This window comes from Notolabrus celidotus, chromosome 23, assembly GCF_009762535.1.
Source record: "Notolabrus celidotus isolate fNotCel1 chromosome 23, fNotCel1.pri, whole genome shotgun sequence".
In the NCBI taxonomy this organism is placed as follows: Eukaryota; Metazoa; Chordata; class Actinopteri; order Labriformes; family Labridae; genus Notolabrus; species Notolabrus celidotus.
In genome coordinates, this window is record NC_048294.1 from 13,144,586 (window position 1) to 13,170,568 (window position 25,983).

The 25,983-nt window shown below is 39.3% G+C and overlaps 3 protein-coding genes across 6 annotated transcripts in view; 2 read left to right on the top strand and 1 right to left on the bottom strand.

Moving 5' to 3' along the window:
* The window catches only part of LOC117807548 (fatty acid-binding protein, intestinal-like), a 45,220-nt gene extending 30,762 nt beyond the window's left edge, over positions 1–14,458 (bottom strand). Inside the window, exon 1 of the mRNA XM_034676874.1 lies at positions 14,443–14,458. The gene's annotated coding sequence lies outside the window, so the exon portion shown is untranslated. The remainder of the gene's footprint in view (positions 1–14,442) is intronic.
* On the top strand, positions 3,164–5,450 carry LOC117807547 (doublesex- and mab-3-related transcription factor A1-like). Its single transcript, XM_034676871.1, has 2 exons — positions 3,164–4,305; positions 4,519–5,450. Exons 1-2 carry the CDS (start codon positions 3,849–3,851, stop codon positions 5,265–5,267), a joined length of 1,206 nt encoding a protein of 401 aa, XP_034532762.1. The 5' UTR covers positions 3,164–3,848; the 3' UTR covers positions 5,268–5,450.
* The window catches only part of LOC117807546 (glucosidase 2 subunit beta-like), a 182,967-nt gene continuing 164,211 nt past the window's right edge, over positions 7,228–25,983 (top strand). For 2 of the 4 annotated variants that reach the window (XM_034676867.1, XM_034676868.1), the window contains exons 1-5: positions 7,231–7,438; positions 7,801–7,917; positions 10,872–10,967; positions 14,520–14,577; positions 15,535–15,652. In XM_034676867.1, coding sequence (XP_034532758.1) covers positions 7,357–7,438; positions 7,801–7,917; positions 10,872–10,967; positions 14,520–14,577; positions 15,535–15,652 — 471 coding nt within the window. In that variant the 5' untranslated portion in view covers positions 7,231–7,356. Of the gene's footprint in view, positions 7,439–7,800; positions 7,918–10,871; positions 10,968–14,519; positions 14,578–15,534; positions 15,653–25,983 lie in introns of all 4 variants that reach the window. The other 2 variants (XM_034676869.1, XM_034676870.1) reach the window with 2 other exon arrangements.

The following is a 25,983-nucleotide window of genomic DNA, read 5'->3' on the forward strand; positions in this document are numbered from 1 at the left end:
GGTAAATTTGATATTTGTGAGATAAAGACCCACCCGTGTCACTAATTTGCTTAGACCTAAGCCACCAATCTCCACTGGTCACTTGCTGTCTTAACTTAAGGAATCTTTTTCCAATTAAGCCAACTCCCCACAAGGTTTATTTACTTAATGGTATATAATTGTTTTCAATTAATGCACATATATGACTTAACCAGTGAGAAAATCTGTTAAAAAGCGGAGTCACTAGACTGGTTCGCCTTGCTTTGCCAGCATGCTTTGCACAGTACAACAGTTGCTTACTTCTTGGCGTGCCATCTTCAGGGTAAAACACCATAACACAGTACAATACCTCTATCTGCATTGGATGCTAGTTACTGATCACACAGGTGTAAAAGATGCAGCTAACTCTTTCTAGGACAAAGTAGGAATTGAAAGTGTGTCTCATACACCACATTTTACGGTAACTGCCGCAAAATAAGACTGTAAACGTTTTTGTACGCTGATGACACAATATTATTCTTGTCTTTGCCTTCAAACAGATAAGCTCTCTCACATTTATCATCTGCTTTTGCCTTAATACAACAATCTCTTTTTTTGGCTTTCTGTCTTTATATTAAAAGGGAAAGACATGTATTATTATAAGTATTCACACGATACTTATTTGCACCCTATGTGCCCCGTGTACATACTTGACTAGTCACTATATTGTAAGTATACCATGGTTTAAGACAATGGGGTATAACTGCCTCCAGTGTTGCTGTCCTCGCGGGTATAAGATGGTGTTTTTAAGGAGCTGATCTGATCTGGGGTCTGATTTGCTTGGGGAAAATCCTACATAGAAAGTGGCAGTTGCAAATTAACCTTGTAACAGGGTGAAACTGATCTGGTTAAAAGACACAACCAGCCTGGTTTAGCCTTGTAGTAATCCTATGATCCAGAGACAAACAGAAGAGGCATTAAATGAGTAAATATAACATTACAGCTTTTATCCATAATCCAATTTATTCATGCTTTTCCAAAACATCTATTTTTGTCACATTTTCCACCTCTGGGTAATTAGTAATAACACTGAAACAGAGCCTTTTTGAGAGCTGAATATATTGCGACACGCATTTGCACAGGCTTTTCAACAGCATGCTGCATCCTGCAAAAAAAGGCTGTAACTTGTCCTGATTATGCGCCTAAGTGGTCTGTGTAAAACAGCCAGGTGAGAGCAGCTTAATGTGCTTGGATAAACTTGCCAGCCACAAATCCAAACCCCAAATTCCACTTCACAGTGGATGAAATGATAAAAAGAAAAGCTGCATGTGCGTCCCCACAGCATTGACTTCACTGGGATTTATTTATGTTTCTAGCCCTCTTTGTTGATGGATGCATTTCACATTATCTCCATGTCCTGAACAGCTGGAGTGAATCTGTACCAACCCCTATCTGCCTAATCCCATAACTTGAGGTCCATCTTTCTGCAAATAGCAGTGTTCTGTACGAGTCACTATCGGGATGCTTTTGTTACGACAAATGCCTTCACACAATTTTTCAGCTTTGGTACAGTTGGAGGTTGCTTCTTGCACATGCATGGTTATACAAATGCAGGTATGCTGTATATTGGATCCAAACAGCCTTTTAACTATGTTAAAAAGGGTCTTTTAGACATAATGCAAATAATTTAAAGCTCTTGTGATAAGATTTCAGAAGCTGGATTTGAAAACACTGAACTTAATGATGATGTGTTTAAATGACCTATAAAAGCAAATGTGACAATCAGTGAGAAGAGAAAGCATTTCCATCTAGTTATTTTAACCCCTGTAATTGTTGCCGAGGGGTAGGTGTCAGATGAGGTGACTAACAGCACCCTCTTAAAGAGCCTGTTTTTTTTTTATTTATCCCTGGCAAAGAATTACACAGTGATATGTTTGCCTGTAAAATCAACAAAAGAGGGGATTTTAAATCAGAAATCACTAGGTCTGCACGTATGGGACAAGATCAGCAAATATATACTGCTTATGTCCACAGGGGGTGCCAAAATCGTCACAAACTGAAAGTTCCTCTCAGGAGCTTTAAAATGTAATAAAAACTTTAAGTTGAATTTCCCCAATGAACTTTAATATACTTTTAGAAATTCTGTTTCAAGTTGGGCATAAATGTGCTTCGAGATATATTGTGATTCATTCTACGATCCAATTTTAGGAGTCCATAAAGTCACATGACCATCATTTGTTTACACTTGTTAAGTGTCCACTGTTGGCCTGTTGCCAGTTGTAGTTGTTAACTGATGGCCGCAGTTGTTTTAGTATGCTAATGTATTGGGAACAAAGAGGGGCAATTCAGCTTATTGCATGTGTATGCTAACTGCTAGCCTTGATAAGATTAGCAAAGCACTTTTAACTCATCCATTCAGTGATCAATTTAAATGATAACGGGGTACAAATGATACATTTTTCAGATAGTAGAGCTTCTTGAAAATATGAGATTTCAAGATATAGAAATTGCACATTAATAAGAATAAAGTTGTAATATAAAAAGTTTTTTATTACAAGATTTTTGAGAATGCTTTATGAGACCCTTAACTTTGATATCGTACATGAATTTGTACTTTTTACAACTTAAATGTATTACGGCTGATATAGCAGGTAAAAAAATAATTAAGAAGGGCCCTCCTATTGTCAGTTTAACCTTCACAAACAGTTATCTTCTTTTATAGTCGCACCACTCTGCACTTTCTGTAAGCAATAATATTCATGACTGATAATATCCATGTCTGTGTCACATCATTGGGTATCATACTGTTAGCAACCCTCCTGGACTGTGCTGTAGCAGATCTTGCTCGTAAGATGCCCTTCGGGGAATCATTATTCCGATAAAAGAAGAGCCACAAGGGGGTAGAATGCTTCCATTCACTGCCTCTTAAACCCACATCCATTATTCAGAGATAGTAGAGAGTGGAGCTTCACTGATGTCTAAGTAATACAAGCAATAAGCAATGTCTCAAATTGAAGATAGTCTACGTCTTTGTTACTATTAGTGTCTGCAGAGGAATCGACAAGCATACAGTATACACAAATGCTGAGAAAAAATGTTGTAGTCATTTGTAACCCTTGGTGACTGCTGCTGTGTTTGTCACATTAAGCTGTTTCCCATCTAATAACAGTAAGACAATCTGCTGCGTGTAACTGGATCCTGTCTGAATGCAGAGAAATGAATGAAACATGTGACAAGGTGTGATTAGTTATCCACCAATCTTCTGGGTGTTTGTTGGCAGATGGGTCTTTTGTCGGGGTAATTTGTTTGACAGAATAACCAGGTAGATAATTACCTGTTGCTTTTGTGGCTATTAGGGCCATTGTTGTGTTAAAAAAACGTCATTATAGTGAATATTCATTGCTTGGTAGAGCAACTAAATGGGGTCATTGTATGTGTCTGACCTGAGGCCAAATGTTTTTCTTTCTGTTTAACACCTGATTCGACATAGCACACTGTTTTGGCACATTAAACGGAGGAAATCTCTACAGATTTAAACATGCAGTGTTGACTGTAATTCTCCTTAAATTACAAAGACAAGTTAAATTCAAATCTGGTGCTGATGGGAACTACTTGCTCTTAAACCACAGATGCACATATAGGCTCAGTTGCATCAGATTAGCGCACTATTCACCCTGGATGCAAATAAACATGATAGGGTATTAAGAGGCTGGAGCGGAAAGGGGTGTGACCAGGGTGTTGTGTTTCATGTCAAACCACCTGGAGAGGAGACACTTAAAGCGCGCGGGTACAGGGTGCTAGCGTCAGTTCAGAGGACAGACACTCAGAGAAGGCCACATCTATTGAATGACTACTTGAGTAGCTGAATTGGACTGCGAGACTTTGCTGGAATGGACAGCAGGATCAGACCGCTCGGCATGCCTGGGCACACCGCCAACCCGCTCAGTGGCTTGCAGGTACCACCTTCCCTCCTGCGCCCTCCGCCCCTCTTTCTTCGGGCTTGCAATCCCGCGCTGGAGAGGGGATACCCGCGCACACCGAAGTGTGCCAGATGCAGAAATCACGGAGTAGTATCCGCGCTCAAAGGCCACAAGCGCTTCTGCCGCTGGAGAGACTGTGTGTGCGCAAAGTGCACCCTGATAGCGGAGAGGCAGCGCGTGATGGCTGCGCAAGTGGCGCTGAGGAGGCAGCAGGCACAGGAGGAGAGCGAGGCCCGGGACCTCCGGCTCTTGTATCCCGGGTCAGAGGCAGGGATTCCTCAAGGGTCACCTGTAGGCCCTGCAGCAACAAGCAACACTCCAGTGGCTCCAAGTTTTGATGTTTTTGGAGCAGATAACCAAAAAGAAGGTAAGTTAAAACGCAAAACTGGTGAATCTGTAATGATCTATTTTACCCTGTCCAAAAACGGGATGCAATCGTACATTTCTATAATTATTTACAACTTGAATTTACTCTGACATGCCATCAAATCACGATATATAGAATTACTTGAGACCGCAGTTTTACGCACATGCGTAAAAATGATTTAAACCACTTGTTTTCCTTTTCTTCTCATTTCAGATGACAAATTAAGCAAGTATAACTTTTACAACGGATTTATGGGTCGACCTCTCTTTGCCCCCCACGCTGCACGCCTACACTCACCAAACGACAAGAAGGATCTGTCTCCAAACAGAGACAACGCCACTTCATTAAACGGTGACAGCGCGAGTCCATCACCAGTGTTTGATAACACAGATAGCCCGCAAAGGTCCTTTTCCTCCTCCGATCCAGAGTCAGGCAGTGAGTCGGAGAAACCGAAAGACTACCCGATCCTGGACCGGGACCCCACCGACATCATGGCAAAGATATTCCCCCACCAGAAGCGGGACACTTTAGAGTCTATGGTGAGAACGTGTAAAGGAGACATTGTCAGGTCAATTGAACTTGTACTAAGCTCCAAAGAAAACAGAACTGACTCTGATGTTCCCAGGCCTTCTGTTGGGTTTTCTGGAGCGCTCGGGGCTCCCGGGAACAAGTCCGCATTCTCTCCGCTCCACCTTCCTCCAACGACCGCAGGGGGAGACATGTACGGACTCGGGCCTCGCCTCGGTGTCAGCCCCCTGCGGATGGCCTATTCCTCTCCAAACGGAGCCATGGCAGGTTTTATGTCACCATACATGACATCAGGACTGATGCCAGTGTTTCCACTGCGTCCACCTCTGGACTCCTACTCCTTTCCAGGCATGATCAGGGACCTTGCTTACCTCCAAAGCAAGGAATCACTGTGCAGTACAAACCTTTACGCACGACTGAACGCAGAAAAATGACAAACGAAACATTAGGACATGACACGTTAAAATATTGTTAGAAATTGGCTTTCCAATTTTTGCTGAAATGTACCATTAAAGTGCCTGAACTGATTTGACAAAATGTTTCCTAAAAATACTTGACTGTTTTTATACTGTATAAATGTACAAAGTTTGTTATTATAAATAAAGTTTTCAAAAATGTTCCTGCCTGTCTGCCTGTCTGCCTGCCTGCCTGCCTGCCTGTCTGCCTGTCTATCTATCTATCTATCTATCTATCTATCTATCTATCTATCTATCTATCTATCTATCTATCTATCTATCTATCTATCTATCTATCTTTTTAGAGTAATCAGTAACACTTAAACGTACAGCATCCAGCAGTAAAAAAGTATTAAGCAACAGGTTTTATATATATATATATTTCATTTATTATTGTGTATCCATACATCATGCCAGTGAAATAAGAGTGCTATGTTATTGTTTGCCTATTGTAATGCCAAAACTCTTGATTAATCAATACTATACCATCTGCTGTGATGATAATTAACAGTCCCGAACATTAGGAAGTGATACACATGCACTCACCAATCAAACGTGTTGTAAATAGGAAAACTGTAAATTGTAAAATAATACATCTTACATCTTACAAAAAGATAAAAACATAAAAGACGTTAATCTTAAATTATTAAGGATTTCGACAACTTTGAAGCAGTTTCGTTTAGTTTAGCTCAGTTTAGTTTAGTTTAGTTTAGTTTGTTCACACACATCATCACAAATGAACATCTATATATAATCAGTATACTTTTTCACAATGGTTGGATGTGTGGAAAGGGGTGACCCCAAGGAAGCTATTTAAAGCTTTTAATAGGGGGCCCAATTTCCCACAAATAAAGTGGCAACAGAGAAGATACAACAACAACATACTAACAGACTACAAACAAACAACAGACAGTCCCAATGTTGTGGTTACATACATAGATTAGTGGGTGCATTGATATGATCAGTAAATTAATCATACATTGCCAGAAGTTGCAATTTTAGCTTTTTTTAAAAAGATGGAGATGGATTGTGACATTTTTAACCCATTGTCGAGGTCATTACAGATATCTGGTGTGCTTTGCATACAATGCTAAAGCTGGTACATTTTAACCTTTGTTTTTTCCCAGTAATTAGGTTTTTATTCCTGGTGGCATGTGTATGCATAGGTAGGAAGATTGGAATGAGATCTCACAATTTCTAGTTCAGTTTGTGGACAGTCTGGCGCATCATACAGTACGAGCAATTCATTTAAAAAAGTGTCCACAACGTCTTGAGTGAGACAATGAACATATCTTTAAAAAAAAAAAAAAGGATCCATCTTTATTTTAGATGTACATAACAAACAATGGGTACATTCGGAAGGAGCATCATATATAAACAATCATTCAAGGTAAATGAGAAAGTTTACATAGATAGAAAATAAATAATAAAATAAGTTGAGTAAGGAGAGGGAATCATTTCATAATTCAGTGAGGAATTATATCTATCTATCTATCTATCTATCTATCTATCTATCTATCTATCTATATCTATATCTATATATATATATATGTGTATAATCTTTGGTCCTTTCCTTATTTTCAGTGATTTTAGGTATATTTTGAATTCATTCAGAAAAACAACAAATTTGGGGGGAGATTTCATAGTCCTGTTTTTATAAATAAAGAATTTTGAGAGGCACAGGATATGTTACAGCAGAATTAATCACTTTTATTTTTTGATATCAAACCGAAAGTTATGTCATTTATTGAAAAGGAAATTGGAATGGATTTAATTTTTACCTTTAACCATTCATGGATATCAGTACGATGAACATGTCTTGACTGTCAATATTTGGACTTCCGGGTCCTCCTTGGCGCGCTACCCTTGCCCCTGATTGGTCAAAGAACCACGTGCGGCACGAATACGAACCAATGGGAAGCCCTCGCAGCGTCATGTGACCGCATGTTTCAGGAAGTAGGCACAGATCCTTTTTGAAATGTTAGACGCAGTAGCATGAGTTTGAATCAGCTGTGAGCGGGTTGTGTGTGAGTCAGAAGGGCACAAGTTTACAGTTTTGCACAGTGACATGCGTCTCCACATTATCACCCTCGCTGTCTTTTGCTGTGCTTTCGCAGAGTCGCGGAAAATAAGAGGAATATCCTCGTCCTGTAAGTTCTCTGTCCCCCTTCGAGTTAGCTGTAGGCTAAGTAGCTCTTCATCCTACTTAGGTATAAACACTGCATGGTGATCTGTTCTGTAAACAACACGCCAACTTTATCACAGACAACATATACTGTACAAAGTCCTCAGGAGGTTGTCATCACTGTGGGTTGTGTAGAAGAGCTAAAAAAGGCATTTCAAGATGGTAACAATAATACCATACAAACATTTTGAATAGTTCTAGTAGTATCTCTTAAGGCTGAAGCACTTTGGTTTTAATGTGATAATGTTCTACTTTTTATGGCTACATGTTAAGCTGTAGTTAAAGGTAAACAGCTTGTATCAGTGAACAGTGTGTATTTCATACCAGATAAGCGCTTCTACAAGGAGAAGAGATCCTTTCTCTGCATCGATGGGTCCAAAATGATCCCCTTCGAGCAGGTGAACGATGACTACTGCGACTGTGAGGACGGCTCTGATGAACCAGGTAAGAAGATAACTGTGTTCTTGCATGCTGACAACACTGGGATCTGTGCTCTGTTAGTAATCACTGACTACAGAATCTCACTTACTCTGTTACTAATATTTGAGTCGAGGAATTGGATGCTATAAAGACTATCACAGAGAAGCATTTGCTGCCCCGGCAATGAAAGTATAGCTATGAAATTATTTTCATTTTTGAGGCACACTACGGTGGCCCTGAAGGACAAAATAAATGTACAAAAGATGAAACACTTTAAAAAAGTTGGAGACATATTTACATTTTGGAAAACATTTTTAAATTTTATAAAACAAAATTACATTTGCAAAACACTTGAACTGCTATTTAATCTAAATTCCATTTGTAATATTGTATATATATATCTAAATGTATTTTATCTTTATTTATCTATTTTCAATTTATTTTTATTTTATTTCATTTTACTTATTGGAACTTCTTCTTGATTGTACTTGTGTCTGGGTTGCTGTAACAACTGAATCCCCCCCCGGTGATCAATAAAGTAATATCTTATCTTATCTTATCTTAACCAAGGCCAAAACAAATTTGCGTTTAAGCAAATAAATTAACAAAATAAAAAAAACATTTTTACAAGCGGTGAGACAATTTTAAAAACGAAGGAACACTTTTGCCATTTCTGAAACAAATTTACATTCATTTTTAACGGAAAGGGAATGTACCAAACACCGGAAGTGTAGGAACCCAATGTTACGTCGCTCTGTTTGGTACCACTACTCCGTTTGATACCAGTGCTCCGTTTGGTACCGGATTGGTACCGGTACTCCGTTTGGTACAGGATCACTTCTGGTATTTGGTACATTCCCTTTCCGTTAAAAATAAATGTAAATTTGATTCAGAAATGTTAAGTGTTCTGTTTTTTGTAAAATTGTCTCACTGCTTGTAAAAGTGTTTTTTTGATTTTGTAAATTTGTTTTCTTAAATGTAAATTTGTTTTGGCCTTTGTAAAAGTGTTTAATGTAATTTTGTTTTACGAAATGTGAAATTCTTTTCCAAAATGTAAATTTCTCTCCAACTTGTGTAAAAGTATTTCATCTTTTGTAAATTTGTGTTGTCCTTCAGGGTCACTGTAGCATACCCTTTTGCAGACCATTCCTCTCATGGTTATCAAACATTTAAGGTCTCCACAAAACGTCATCATTATTTTCTTGTCATCTTATCACTCATTTATTTTACCATTTAGGTTTTTGTCAGAACAAGAGCATACAGCTCCAAAGAAAAGCATTTCAAATCACTGCTGCATGTGTAGCTCATGTTTGGCAATTCATACTTGTGTCTGGTCAGTGTTTCTCCAAGAATATGAGTGGGTCTTTGTTCATACTTACTGTCAATAAATGTAGTCATAACAATTTATTTGGCAGCTGAAGTAAACAATCAGACTTTCCTGCTGTTATGCTGTCCCGTACATACCGGGTAAACCAAGCCCTGCTGCTGCCATCTGTAACATAGGTTTATGAATTGGTGCAGATAAAGAGAGTTGAAGTAGCCAACATTCAAGAAAGCTTGAATGTTGTATGAAGCCACTCTGAGATTTTAGCGTTATAACTCCTGATATTTGCAGTTGATGAAGCCAAAGTATGTAAAAGTTCCCCAGGTTTCTCAGGTACTCACAGTTTGAGCGTTGTCCAACTACTACTAATTAAAGAAAACAAATATCTAAAGCAAGTGTGAAACCAAGAAATACTATGTATGCCTTTGCTTGTCCTGTCCTGTATATCTGTTCGTAGTAATCTCTGAAGCAAAATCTCCCACAGCTTCCCTTTAACTTGCCAACACAACACTCACTGAGAAACTTTGCTGGGGAAAATGTTAACAGTGGCTCTTTTGTCCCGCTCTCTGTGAATCACCTTGTTATCTTTACTTGGTGGTTGCGGTGACAATCATTAAAAGACTGTATAGAAATCATTTGTCTTGGCACTGATCATCTGCTTGGCTTTGAAAGGTAAAACAGAGGCATTAGTCTGTTTCGTTACCAGTTATAAACTACTAACAGTATGTTTAGGATAAGATAAGATAATACTTTATAGATCCCAGGGGGGAAATTCAGTTGTTACACCAACAGAGACATAGTTAAGAAGTAATAGAAGAATAAGGGTAGAAAAAATAGAGAACAAATAAACAAAAATAGAATAAAGCTAAAAAATAAAAAAATAAATAGAACAAATAGTTTATAAAAGTTTAGAATAATGTATTATATTATAGCTGCAAGAAAACACAATTCAGGAAAACCACAACCTCAAGATTTGAAATATGGCTGCGCTTGAAATTTACTTTATTACGTGGTTACAGGTTTTACATATTTCTATATCGAACTATTTTTGTTGACGCTCTCGGCTGCTTTTGTTGGTCAGAAGAAGGCATCATTGTTAACTTCAGTCTCTTTCAAAACCAGTCGTAAACTAATCATTATTTGCATTTCGACCAAGAGTTCGGGGGTATTTTAGCCCCTAGAACTAAAAGGTTCCTGTGCCCCAATGGTTGTCTGCGTTTCGACCACGGACTGAAGTCCCATGGAGATTGTGCAAATCAGGCCAGTGACGTTTGGAGAAAAAAATTACATTAAATAATGTTTTGAAATCTTAATAAAAAACAAAACTAGTATAAATTCCCAGGAACTCCCTCTGTGTTTCAACAACTGTGTTAACTCCACAAACACCGTTATGTTCAACCGAAAGTCCCAGGACCTTTGAAAAGTACTACCCCCCCAAGCAGGGGCTATTCAGGGGGGAGATTATCTACCCCTGAACTAGATTTAGACCCTATAGGGGCTTTAAGTGAAGGTGCCAACAGGTTCAGGGTCTGCAACGACTAGTATGTCCACAAAAAACCTTAGAAAATGCTGAAAAATGATTTAAGCAATGCCAAAAACGAACAGAACTCCAGCATCATCTGTTTAAGTGACCTGTGCTCCTGCCCCCCTGTAGGCACCTCGGCCTGTCCTCGTGGCCGGTTCTACTGCACCAACCTGGGTTTCCGCCCACACTACATCCCGTCATCCCGAGTCAATGACGGCATCTGTGGTAAGGCTACTTATGTTTTATTCCACTGGATGAAATATACCGTCCTTAAGATGAAAGGTGGCTTTAATAAACTCTGCGCTCTTTTGAAAGAAGGCAATGGATCAACAATGTCTTCTGCTTTAGCGTTTTCCAAGGACAACAAAACCTTTATTCTAGAAGAAAACCAATCTGTCTTATTTGTTTGTAACAGCAGGTGTAAAGGTTTGATGTTGAGTGTACTCTGGAACATATGAAATTCTTAAAGAGCGTTCTCGTTTTAAAATCAAAATAGTCCACCTCTCTTTTTTTTATCAGGTTAGAAGTTGTCTGCTTACTTCTGCTCCTTTGTGTGCTTTCCACACGGACAGGAATTCATATTTCACATTATTCTGAGGAGCCGACATGTTGGTGTACAAACTGTCACTTCTTAAGAAGTACAAACAAACAGATGAAGTAGTCACAGCAAACAAAACATGGCTCTGGAACACACACACATGCCAGTGTGAGCTCTCTGCACACTGTTTTCCTTGAAAAACATCCTGTCCTCTTCTCAAGGCTGTCCTCCATTCTTTTCTTGCAGAAATCTGCCACTCTCTACGCCTAATCAGATAGTTTTTCAGCCCCCCTCTTCTCGTCCACTTTTGTTCTCTGCTGGCTCGGCACTTTGGCAAATCAATACATTCTGTCGTCGACATCTGCGCTCTGTCACCGTCGCTTTCAGCAGCATGAGACGGTGTGTTACCATTTCAGGTTAAAAAAACTTGAAGGCATGAAGAATTAAAGAGGAGCAGTGGTGGAATATTCCTCAAAGCCTTCTTCTCCCTGTCCTTTCTCTTTTATTCCACTCCCACCTGTCCTCCCACACCTTCCCTGCATTGAATGGAGGCACTTTAGTAGCTAACACATCCTTGCTTTTGCTCCTCTTTTGAACTGTTGAGAGATTTTTATTGGCTACCCTTTCCCAGCGGTTACCAATGGGGTTCTGGGTAATTGAGAGGTATCACACTGTGCCAGCTCTCTTGGGTGAAACATCTAAGCTAAAGTTGGATCTGCAGCGCTAATGGAACACCATGCAGCTGATATCTAATAAGTGGATATCTGGAGAGTCCCTCTTCAAAGCAGACGGAGAGAGCTACCGTGCACACCCAAAATCTAACCTTCATTTCAGAGGTAAAGGAACAATAACTGCAAATTAGGAGGGTATGTTTGTGCAAGTTTCATCAGTATCTCAAACTTCGTCTCCCAACATTAAAGTAGCTAAAAGATGATGCACTCTATTTCTAAATGTTTTTAACATTTAAAAAACACGACATAGGGGCAATATCTATTCTTGAGGTCAAAACGATCTTTGCCCAAATATCTACTTAAAGCTCCTGTGGGAACTTTTGGTTTGTGCTGACTTTGGCGCCCCCTGTGGACCAAACAGTACCCCTTATTTCTGTTCATAAGTGAGGAGTGTTTTGAACCAAGCAATCCCACCCTTCTTTATTTTAAAACTCAAATATGACCCATTTACAATCATTGCTATGAAAAGTGTAAAATGAAAGGCTATATCAAAAGCGCACGTTAATCACTATGACTGGCACCTACCCCCCTCAGAGGTTTTAGACAATGATAAAAACTGCATAGAAATTGTAAATCTTAGTGCTAATGGTCTTGTGGTCACTAACAGGTCATAAAGAGACATCAGTTTTAATTTCAGTCTGTTTTGTAACCTGCTAAAAACTCCTCACTGGAGCTTTAAAGCACTAACAAAAAGAAATGTGCCACACTAAAATGCTACTAGCAGCATGTTGCAACAGGCTAAATACATGATTTTAGCACAAGTCCTGCCTCTGACAAGGAAAATAATCATTCATAGTTCAAGGTTTTTGGGCTGGCACCTGGGATGGCCAATCGGATGTCAAGCAGGGCCCATGACACCCCAGCCAGCCCTCTAGATCAACCCTTGGTGCCACTGTGACTTCATCCATAAATCTATCCCAGTTTTTAATCCTCCAGTTCAACATTTTGGCCGTCAACATCCATGTTTTTTTGGAGCTAGAATTGACCATTTTTTAAAGACAGAGTGGGAACACAATGCCTCTCTATCTCCTTGTGTGCAGGTTTCCAATGTAGCACGTTGGCATGTGCAGGCAGCCACAACACAAGCATACCCTGCTTTATCATCAATCAGATTTACAAAATAAACTTCATGCTGGAATGAACAAGACTTGTGACTAGAGATGTAGCCTCAAAAACACATGAACAAAGTTTATTTAAGCAAGAAATTGTTTGTTTGAAAAGTGGGGTAATGTTCTCATCTGGTTTTATAGAATGAATCTGGTTTACAATCAGTGGAGTCGCCCTCTGCTGGTCATTTAAAATAATGTATGTTAAAGGCACCTCTTTATTGGCTTTACTTTGACTTAAGCTAAGTCTACTTCTTATATATATCAGATTAGTTTTTCTACAATTCAGTATTTAATTTTAAAGCTACAGCTACCACCTGTTAGCCTAGCTTAGCACAAATCCTAGAACATGTAGCCTTGCACTTATTCTTTTCTTTGTACCTTTTTTTTTGTATGGATATTGAATTGATTAGTTGATGACCCTCAGTGATGTGCATTGAGAAACCTTCAAGAAGAACTATTAGCTGCCTTTCTGTTTCCGTTTGACAGAAAAACATCATAACAAGGCCATTATGGAGTCCTGTTTGGGGTACCCAGCAATGCCCTGGACAGGTGCCAGTACGTGCAGAACTCAGTTGCCAGAGTTCTCACGCACACCAAGCCCTGGCAGCACATCACCCCCACTCTCATTCACCTCCACTGGCTCCCTGGAAAGTACCGCATCACCTATAAACTCCTCCTCCTCACCTACGAATCCCTGCATGCCCTTTGCCCCCCTTCGGACCTGGGTCTCCTCTCCATCCCCCGGACTGAGCTGCAGACTTTTGGGGACAGAGCATTCAGTGTGGTAGCCCCCACTCTGTGGAACCCCCCCCCCCCCCACATCCGCAGCACCCCAACCCTGGACACCTTTAAGAAAGCCGTCAAAACGCACCTTCTCCTTAAGGCCTTTCCCCGTTAGATATTGTTATCCCCACCTACCCCCCAGACCCCCTAACTGACCCTGTGAAGCGACCTTGGGTTTCTTGAAAGGCAATATATAAATACCAGTTATTATTATTATTATTATTATTATTATTATTATTATTATTATTATTATTATTATTATTATTATTCTACCAAACTATAAGGATGCATTAAAAGGGTTGTTTTTGCACAAAATATATTTAGTTCACCACCATTTTTGACTGGAATGACTCTCCAATCCCTACTTTTTAGGAGCAAAAGTGCATGACATAACACCTTAAAAGTACCTGGAAACTAATGTTTCATTGATGCTCATAATGCGGCTTTGTTGAGTATTTTTTTCTAACTTCAATCTGTGTTCTTTTTCCATTGCCAAAGTATTAATAGATCTCACCATTTAACAAAACCATATTGCTCACCTCTCCTTGCTGTTAATCTTCTTCTGTTCTGTCTCCTCTATGTGCATTGGATCGGTTCCTCCTGGGTCCCGTGCCAGATTGCTGCGATGCTTCAGATGAATACAACAGCCACGCTCGCTGCCAGAACACTTGCTGGTCAGTTGAATCAAAACTGAGACTCAATATTTATAAAATAACACATGCAGATTTTGTCTGAAAATATGTTGTTGGAGCCCCACGCATGGACGAGGAAATAAATATTCAACCAGTTCCCAGTCTGTTTTGGAAAGGTATCACACAGAGAATTTTGAGCGGTTAAAATAAAGCTAAATCTGGGTCGTCTTGGATGTAGTGGGTATTTATCACAGCTTCAGTGTGTTTGAGTGTTAACTTCTTGCAGTCATGTGATGGTGAGTCATTCTCTGTGCCACCAGGGGGCATGGTGTCACTATGATTAAAAACTTGATGCAGCTCAGCCTTTCACTTTGAATGTATGTGCATCATAGTATTGTTTTCCAGGACTTCATCATGATAGAGATAGATCTGACACACTGCTTTATTACATTTTCTCTTCATACTGTAGATTCTTCTTCTTCAGATGTGTTTTCATGCAGATAATATACACTCGACAGGGTAGAAATTACATTCTGCATAGATGTTCGGCCTGTAAATAGAAATGTTTGAGAGAACGCAAGCTCCTGCCAGGTCATATTTATCATCTTTTCCGAGATTGACCCTACGACAATGCTGAAAAGTAGCCTGCTGTGTAAATGTAACTTCTAATACAGTAACCCTCCTCTTTTGTTGACATTCCTCTGTTATTTTATTCAGTGCAATTCAGCCCAAAACCACATAGAAGCAGAGTATATCTCATTATGTTTTCACAAGGTCCAAACTCATATTGAGTTTGCCAGACTTCAAAAACAATTTAGTGCAGCCGCAGAGCATCAGCCCCCGTCTTATTTACTCTTCTATTTCTCCCATTTGGATTCCTGCTGCATTGTGGGCCCTTAAAAAACTGGATTGCACCATCTATACGGCCGTAGCAGGGGTGGACGATGTTTTTTAATGATGGGCACTATGCATCTACTGCCTTTGCTTGCTCTCCTGCAGGAATCTGGGGCAGCAGGAGAGAGCATATGTGGAGGGCCAGATGAGGACCTTGGACGAGGGCTTGCAGCTCAAGCAGCAGCTGATTGAGGAGGGAGTGCTGCTCTGGAGGGAGAAACAGGTACATGGTATTCTGCCGGAGTAACGACAGCACTGTGGCGTGCAACAGGAACAGGAGAGAGTCATCAGGGTTTTACCCCAAAACCTTTATCCTGTTCCTGTTGTGAGAAAATAACTGTTTGTTTTTCACTGCTTTCAAACTTCTGGTTTAGTTTCACCTGAGCAAAGCGTACAGAAGGTTCATTAAGTGGTTTGTCTACAGTCTGGAGGGGCTTTGTTAAAGCTGAACCATAAACAATTGAAATAGAATGATACATTTTATACATGTTTACTCTATAGTCGATAAAACAGCAAAAATAGCAACAACGTCACTTAGTCTGACATTTATTTACTCGCAGGTGAAATGCAGCTTGTTTTCAAGAGTAGGAGACATATGCAGATGATTAAGTGCTTGAAAAAACAAACCTGAATAATAAACACTGAAGCGATTCAAACTCAGAAAAGAGCTGATCTAATGTTAGCTTGTGCTCAAACTGTTGACCCACCTGGACATTAAGGGTCAGCCAAAGAGTACTTAGAAGTCACAGACTTTTTACTTAAAAAAAGCCAAAACAATCAAAAGATTCATTTCTGAAACCAAGATTAATCGCATAGGTTCAATAACTAATCACGATTAATCGCATAGGCTTAATAACTAATTACGATTAATCGCATAGATCCAAAAACTACTCACGATTAATCGCATAGATCCAAAAACTACTCACGATTAATCGCATAGATCCAAAAACTACTCACGATTAATTGCATAGGTTTAATAACTAATCATGATTAACCGCAGCGGGTCAATAACTAATCACGATTAATCGCATAAGTTTAATAACTAATCATGATTAATCATATAGGTTCAATAACTAATCACGATTAATCGCAGAGTTTCAATAACTAATCACGATTAATCGCAGAGGTTCAATAACTAATCACGATTAATCGTAGAGGTTCAATAACTAATCACGATTAATCGTAGAGGTTCAATAACTAATCACGATTAATCGCAGAGTTTCAATAACTAATCACGATTAATCGCAGAGTTTCAATAACTAATCACGATTAATCGCAGAGGTTCAATAACTAATGACAACTTATCGCAGAGGTTCAATAACTAATGACAACTTATCGCAGAGGTTCAATAACTAATCACGACTAATCGCAGTTTCAATAACTAATCACGATTAATCGCAGAGTTTCAATAACTAATCACGATTAATCGCAGTTTCAATTACTAATCACGATTAATCGCAGAGTTTCAATAACTGATCACGATTAATCGCAGTTTCAATAACTAATCACGATTAATCGCAGAGTTTCAATAACTAATCACGACTAATCGCAGAGGTTCAATAACTAATCACGATTATTCCAGATGTGCCATAATATATCGCAGTTGCAATAACTAATCGTGATTAATTGCATTTTTAATTGCATTTTTAAAATTCCATTATTTCGCGTTTCACAACATTCTTAAGTTCATATTAACACTGTAAAGCAACTCTAATCACTGACTTCATTTGGGAATCAAATGAACAGGCAGAGATGAAATGTTCCAGACTCCTCTCTGTAGATTGATTGATATATTTTAACTAGCATCCTCATTATTAGAGAAGAGGTGACTGTACAATGTTAGGGAACAAAAACACCCTCAATATAAAGGTCTGATGAACCAAAATTCTGCAATAGAAATACTTCAAAATATACTTTACACAAAGCAAATGGTTAGATAAATGATATGATGGGTTATAGAAGAGGGTTCCAACATAACAAAACGAAACGCCCTTTATGGGTTACTTATGGAAAGTGTCATATTCAGCAAATCTATCATGTTTGAACAGCTGTTTGGTTCTCCATACATTCATGCATTGTGCAATCAAGTAATATTCAAGGTACTAATTCCTTATTTACATGTTTACATAACGTGCAGTGAACATATTATACAAATTAGAATCCTGACAGGGTGAACAAGAACCCTCCGCTTAAACATTAGCCTGCTAATTCCTTATAAATCACATTAAACTGAACACTCCCATTGAAGGTAATGTTAGACAAGGTGAATGAATCACTGTTGTTATGGGGTTTTGAACAATCAGAATCAAGTATTTAACACAGCTAGGTAATATGTAAGTAACAGGCTTCCGCTCAGGTTTAACTTGGTGCCGGTCATGGTGAACTTCCACCCTTGTAACATATTTCTTTACAGAGTAAATGAAAAAGTGCGTCCTCTTATCCACCTTGTAAAATACTAGCCTGTTGTCAAAACACGTTGCAGTGAACGGTGAATCTACGTACGTATTCTTAGTTGCATTCAGAGAATTTATTGTGCACTGATACCTCATAGTCCTACAATATTCAAATCGTCATTTCATACCACTGTCCTGGGCCAGGCAGCCTCCAAATGAAGCCTGAATGCCTCTGAAATTATCACAATACATGCGTCTCCCTATTACCTCCAGTGTAAAGATGTTGTTTGAGTTATTCTCGGTAGATTTAATTAACTTTTCACCCTGACTGCGTGCTCTGCCACTCAGTCTCTGCAGTGTTATTACCTGGCTCGCTTGCTAACACACTTTGATTGATGAGGACATTGAGGTTAATTTGCTTTTATACTTGTTGTACAGCAAGAATCGCTGTAAATGAGCAGCTTGAGCTCTGTGATATTGTTTTGACCACACATGTTCCTGGCATCTGCTACTATACAGTCGTTTCCAGCACCAGCTTCAGCGTGCTGTGTTCTTAGACAAGCCGCTTAGCCTTTTTTACAGCTGCTAACTCCTTTGTATTGCAGTGTTTTAATTCATCTCTGGTAATTTTTTGCATTAGGGCAACATAATGTCTTTTTTTTGAGGGGCCAAGAGAGTGGGGAGGCATTCATCAAAGGGCCAAGAGTCGAACAGTCAAACCTACAACCGAGGTGTAGAGGACTGTAGACTCTGTACATGGGGCGCCTTCTTTGCTGACTGAGCTAAATTGATGAGGGTCTAGATTTCAGTATTGGAAGTGTTCTGGTTTTTAGCACGAGTAGTCCTAGTAGTGTTGACCAATCACGTATCAGCAGGCTTTGTTGTATGCAGAAAAACTGCCTGTATGTCAAACAAAGCAGACAGAATTCAATCCGCTGTAATGGCATCCTGCCTCCCATTGGTGGTAATCTGAGGACAATATACTATGTTTATCTTCTATGAGTAGATATCTGCATGTAAGTGCTGCAAATAGACCAGTAGTAAACAAAACCAACTCAACCAATCAGCATTTAGATTTTCAGACTTCCTGGAATGTGCCAAAAATGTCACATCTGACCTGAGCTCTACAAACAAGTCTTTACAAAGCTCACATTTCACAAATCAACATCATGATGCTGTTATTTCAGCTGACGTATGACCAAGTGGCAACCTCCGGTCTTAAAATATGAGTCCAATGTTGAAGTGTTAAAAACTGCAGTTCATCAGGGATCCACTTGAGGCTGGCTCCGGAAGTACCAGAAGACACATATACACCAATTCAAAGCCGATCTTTACAGCAGAAATAAACATGTTTACAGCCTGGTACAAAAGACGAGTGTAGTCTGGATAGCTCATTTCTCAATCGGCACACACTGTACGGGGGGTGAATTTTTTTCTAACACTGCAAATTCGAAAGATATTGAGATTACAAGTCTTCCAATGAGAGGCGAAGCTGACTTGATTGACAGGCAGGAACACTGTAGCTGTTGGCTAGGAGGCTCAAAGCCCGCCTCTTTACATCACAATGGCTCGACAGCAGCAATATGGCTGCTGCCAACGATTTGCCTCAAAATAGCGCTTCAGAATCAGATGGGTGACGTCACAGATACTATGTCCATATTTTATACAGTCTATGCGTATGACCTGTTAAAAGAAAGGAAACTGATTTATTTTTCAGCCTCGTACCGTCAAAATAAGCCAAAGTGAAGATACTGTGAAACTTGCTATTAACAGTGAAACTGAGACTCATCAGAAATAGATGAATGGGCGCTCTTACAGGGGATGTAATGAAACAAGAAATTATAGTGGTTTTTTTTGCAGACATTTCTGGAGGGGTGAATGTTGCTTCACTTTGATCCAAACACGTGGTCACTTCTCAGCTAGCTAACTAGGTTGTAAACAAAGCAACGCAAAGCATATATCATCATCTGATGTTAGCCGATTAGTTCAGAGGTTGAATTCTTATCATATTCAGAGTAGATAAAGACTCATGTCTAAATATTTAGAGTCTCTAGTCATCTCTAACTCATAAATATCATCTTATTTTTCCAACCTGGGTGTGAAAACCCATTTTGAATCAACACGCTCCTTCACAGAGCTTCAAAATAAGCAGAAACCACTTCACAGTTTCTCCTCTGTTCTCCATTTGCACACTTAGTTCAACAAGCACGGGGCCAAATTAGAAGCTGCAGCCCTGGAGTTTGGTGCAAATTGAATCGGTAAAATTGGCGGCTGAGGATCTCTTTAGATGTTTGTAAGTTATATTTACTGCTTCAGTGGTCTCATTATCTTCACTTAGGAAACACAAGTTGCCCCAGCTGCACTGTTTGGTGGTCAAGGCTTGCTCACACACTTCATGTTGCATGTAGAAAGAGAATTTTTCGTGCATTAGTTCAACATGCAGTCATGGCCATTTCACAACATATACTTAAGACTCTCAGGGTTTATTGGAAGCTAAAAAGTACTTCTGCATATTTTAAAGTTCTCTAACTTTCTTATGGCTGCACTCAATCCTTTATATTTCTGATTGATTATGTGTGAAATTACTTTATTTCAAGGTATTACGAAGCACTTTAAAACACCATTTCTGGAAGAAAAGGTGTCGCAAGTTGTCTGTATTGGAAGATACAGTTAAAAAGATGCCACTTATTTGAGATTCTCTCTGAGTGAAGGCCACTTTCCGTCGCACACGCGCTCTCACACAGTCTGTTTTGCCAGCCGATGGTCTCTGAGGATGCACCTTGCACTCTTCTTTTCTCTTCTTTTTCTGTACTCCTTTTTTTCTCTCTCATGTTCTTTTCTGTGGCAGCTGATTGGCAGATCGAGGCTGAAGCGTCACCCGGCACCCCCCCTAGCTCCGCCGCACATCCTCTCAGCGTGTCTTTGTTGATACGGCAGGGTTACCTCGGGGGCCTCGTCTCGGAAACCTAACACAATGACTGAAAAGTGAACTCCCTGCGAGGTTCAGGGGTTACAGAAGAATGTGCTGTCAAAGAAACAGGATGCTAGGAAACTTAGAAAATCAAATTAGAAACCTTTGTGGAAAGAAAGGAAGTCAGCAGTGTGTGCTCCAGATCAGGCAGGAGTAAGAACGCTGATAATTACCTATGAATGCTATTCAATAAAATCTTCCTACAGGAGTTTTGATTATCCCTCTATTATATTACCACTTGGATCCTATAGTTTATAGAAGGAATTGTGTGCATACATTTTTAAATGTAGTTCTCCCTTCTTTCTTTGTTTGATCTCCATCAGGGTTACAGTATAGAGCAGTGTTTTTCAACCTTTTTTGAGCCAAGGCACATTTCATACATTAAAAAAATCCTGAGTAACACTACCAACCAAAAGTTTTACAAAATGACACATTTAGTCTCTCAATATATGAATGTGTTTATCTGAGGGAGGATCTTTAGCTACTTCTTTGACTGTGTCAGGGCAAAGCATCTTATTTACAATGGCTTTTGCAGGTAGTATTAATGTCTCTACCACAGTGTGTGGCTTTTTTGATTTGGCTATGAGTTCAGATACTAAGTAGCTAGCTTTGAGAGCTCTCGCAGTCACCGTTGTAATTTTTTCTCATAAAAGTTGCCTGTTCAACCACCCATAATACGCTCTTCATCCAGGTTAGAATTTTGTCGAGGGCCCTGTTTGGAGTTTTCATTTTTGAATATTTATCCAACGCCTACATCTTGTCACATACACCTCACGCGTGCATCATTAATTATATTGTCTTAAATTAACAAGGTCATAAGTGTTCTTTATTGCAACCCAGTGGGTTGGTAGCACAGGTCAGTACATGGACAAGTATTTAATTATTCCCCCAGTCACTACACTTCAGGCACAGACGCAAATTATTGCAGTATATGAATATTATTTTTTTGGACTAATTAAGTGAAATTTGATAATGTCCCACGGCACACCTGGCGATCTGTCACGGCACACTAATGTGCCACGGCACAGTAGTTGAAAATCACTGGTATAGAGTATAGGACTTTGTTGCCTCTTACACATAGCAATTCTGCAACAGAATCAGAACACCTCTGTACTTGCACATGTAACCCCCATTTGTGGAATATTGGTGTCCAAGTGTGTGACTTCAAATCACATTACAGCGTTGAGGAAGCATGAGAAGCATGGCTGGTAAAAAACATAGCGAGGGCACCGCGTCTCCTCACCAATCCGCCTCACAGTGATGATCAAAGGCGGAGCGACTTCACCCCACCTTTACACTTCTGTGTGTTACACATTGCAGGTGCGGGCTAACATGGTTGTAAATATTCCGCCTTAAAATGGCGACATGTAAGAGTACTGTTATTGTCCTGCTCAATCTGTAAAATTGGGTTCACACCTGACACGAACAAAATTATCTGCTCGCTTTATTCGTGTACATGAATACCCAAAGATGTGAGGCCAGTTATGCTAATCTGGGCAGTGCTCACTTGCTGGATTCAAGTAACTGACAAAGGTTTTCACAACAACCAGAAAATCTGACCTCTTTGCTCACTTTTCTCCAAGCAAGCTCCTTTTTATTCGTGTTTCAATCAAAGTACAAAACAAAAACATAAACAGGTGGTGTCGTACAGTTCGAGTAGCGGCACACAGACATTATCAATTTGTCGTACATTTTTCAGATGACATCGCATCATACGCCACTTTAGGATCTCCATGCCGATTGGCCATCAAGTGCAAATGATTTGTGGAGAACGGCCACTATCTGCATCATTCGCCCGACAAGAACTCTTGTCTAATCCTGTAGTTACTTTGACTTCAATTAAATTCACTCATGACAATGATTTTATTCACGTCTGGTGTGAACACAACATGATATGCTATTCCAATTAACACTGATTGAGAAAATCATGGCTAATGTCAAGTCAAATGTTGAAAATAACAATTTACCTAATAGTTGATTCTTAAAATGATATCTATATCTGTGTCTTTATATATTTATCTATATCAATAGTTTTTCTTTTAAAGTGATTGTTGTAGCTTATTTTATTTTCGTTATTAATAATCTATGGAGCTATTATTGTTGCTAAACTATTTGTAACTGTGTAAAACTATCCACAAATGCGTACGAAGAATCAGAATTGTGTACATACATCCAGAAATATTTGTGAACTGATCCACAAATGCATACACATATTCACAAATACGTAAACAGATCTGCAAATACGGAAATATTTACATGAATCCACAAGCTTGTACACAGATCTGTATATTTTAGACCAATTTGCAAATGTATACTTAGTTATTAGTGTCTTAAAAGTCCAGTGTATTTGCTCCAAGACCTTAAAACACACAAAAGTCATTACTTACAACTGAGGCGGCATCTTAATTAGTTGTCTGTCTACACGTGACTAGCTACTGATCACAACCTGCGCGAGCATTACAACCATCTTGAATCCTTGTATGCATTCGTGGGTAATTTTACCAGGTACAAATAGTTTTGCAACAATAATAGCTCCATATTAATCCCCAGAATCGGACAATGGGCCCAAGTTAGCCTTCACTGTAATAACATCAGTGTTCACTATCTTTAAATGAGCACAAATTAAATCATTCAAATTTACAAAACAACTGTCTACTCCCTCCATTCACTTCAAAAAGATAATGTTTTTGAAATAGTACATCCTTCAAACGCCTCTTTAGCCTGTCCTTCAATAACAGGAAGGAAGTAATTTTCTATTCTTACACAGCCCATTCAAAAGCTTTTCAAAACATGGATACAGTTATGTAAGAGTTAAACACACAAATTGTAGAAACAAAACAATCAGTTATCAAAATCAGAAATCCAAAGTTTTTTGTTTCCAAAAGCAAAATCGATACTGAACTGATGTAACGGTGCATCCCTAACAAGATGAGGACGTTTCAAACTCTCTCCTCTGACTCAGCACACATTTATATTTCACATTTTCATTCATCCTGACTGGAGTATGGAATATATTACCAGATTCACCACACCTTTCAGTTCCTTCCACGGAAGAAACCATATTTCCTCCACTTGGTCTTGCTTTTCATTACAGTTTGTTTTTTCTTGTAATATATTTTGGGAAATGTTCTGGGTGTTATTCATAAGTAAATATGTTCTCGTACTCTGAAAATGAAGTCCATAAATCACTGCAGCAAACCGAAGGTGGCTAAGCAAGCGGCGTGCCCCAGAAAGGTAGTCATCCCTGTCCGCATCGAGCAGAATCCATCACTGCTTTATGAGAGTCTCTGAGGAGAGATGAGGCAGTATTGACACACACACATACACACACAAACACACACACACACACACTCACACACACACACACACACACACACACACACACACACACACACACACACACACACACACACACACACACACACACACACACACACACACACACACACACAAGGCACTCCTGCTTTCATATTAATTGGTCCATTACTGAGAGTGATGATAGGTTAGGCTTGGTTGTCAAAAGCTGTCGTTTTTGGCGTGACAGCAGCACCTCCTGACGCAAGTGATTTAAATAGTCGAGTACAAGTTTTAGAAAATACACAAGCAGGCTGTGGTGTGCTAGAGGAGGTAGATATATGGGTGAAAAAGAAAGGGAAGGTAATGGAAGAAGATAAGATCAGAGGGAAATTGAATTCTTGCAATCTACTGGTATCATTATGGCACTATTACTTTCTTTAAACACCTCTTAGGTTGTAACTCCTCTTTTCAGTGGCTGTATTCATGGTAGTACATAAAACCTTTGATTAAAAAAGTGTTATATAAATGTATATATAACATTTCATATATATATAACATGTAAGTCTATGAGTTTATCACTTTATGCTGTATTCCTCACAGCGCTTTGAGCTAAATGCCAATATCAGCTAGCTAACATGCTCACATTGCCGATGCTAACATGCTGACGGACAACTCAAATTTTTTCCCTTTGTTCTAGTGCAAAAAAATACAAGTACACTCTGAAACACATTTAATGAACTATCTTCGAACAAAAACAGCTGTTGTGTTTTATAATATTTTACTCGTTAAGCCCTGAAACCTGCTGAGAACACACCGAGCACACAGGTTACCCATTCACCTGACACAGACTGTAATGTTAACAGCAAAAGAACAGAGATTATAATAATGAAGAAGGTAAAGCTGATTATTATGGACCCCTCAGCTCCAGCATGAACAGTTTCCTTGCTGGACAGTGTTGTATGCAGGGGTGTAGTGCTAGTGTTAGTAGTTAGTGGATCATCTTAGAGTGCTCTAAAAAGTCTTTATAAATCTCAACCGGATTATGCAAACAGCAAGTCATCTATTTTATCGCTTTTAGAAAAAAGTCCCAGAGCACTGTTCTGTCAGCACTATGATTTTATACAACACCCAGAGGACAAATCTGAAATAGTAGTGACTTTTATTGAAAAATTGCAGTTAATGTCTTCTCTGTAATTTTTTCACTTTGCAAAGTTGTGCCGCTGGCTGGATTGGAACCTCTGGTGGGCTGTATGTTTGACACCCCTGAACTAAAGTGTTAGATTAAAATCCTTCAGTTCATTCTTTGAGGGATTCATCAAGATCCATATAGGGCATGTTGCATTCACTTGAGAATGAAAAAGGCCTCTGTTTTTCTGAATTATTATTGGATTATTATCTCAGGAGCGGATAAATACTTAACTGAAAAATAACAAATTTGCTATTATTTACTGAATTAACAAGATACTGCCACCTATGAATCCTTATTGAAGGCCACTTTAGGCCTGACTTAGACTCTTGCATTGACTCTATGCCGTAGTGGCCTATGGTGTCATGAGCACTACATACTCGTGCATTGGAGTGTCTGCAACGCTCTGTCATATTAGCCTAAATGCTAGTTTGTAGCTTAATTTCTGTCTGCCAGTTCCAGTCCTGAAACGTTCTCCACTTGTTGTTCACAGGAAACCAAAGTGACTGAACTGAAGCATGTTATGTCGCTGTTGAGGCTAACACAAGTTGAGCAGCATTTGATCACAGTGCAATAACTTAAAGGAAGAAAAGAAAAGAAACAGAATATACGACAGCTGAGTCAGTGCAGACGGCTTAAAGTTGTTGCCACCAAGCGGACCAATCACAGGGCTTATGATTTGCGTTGTTACATTTTTTAAGAGATGC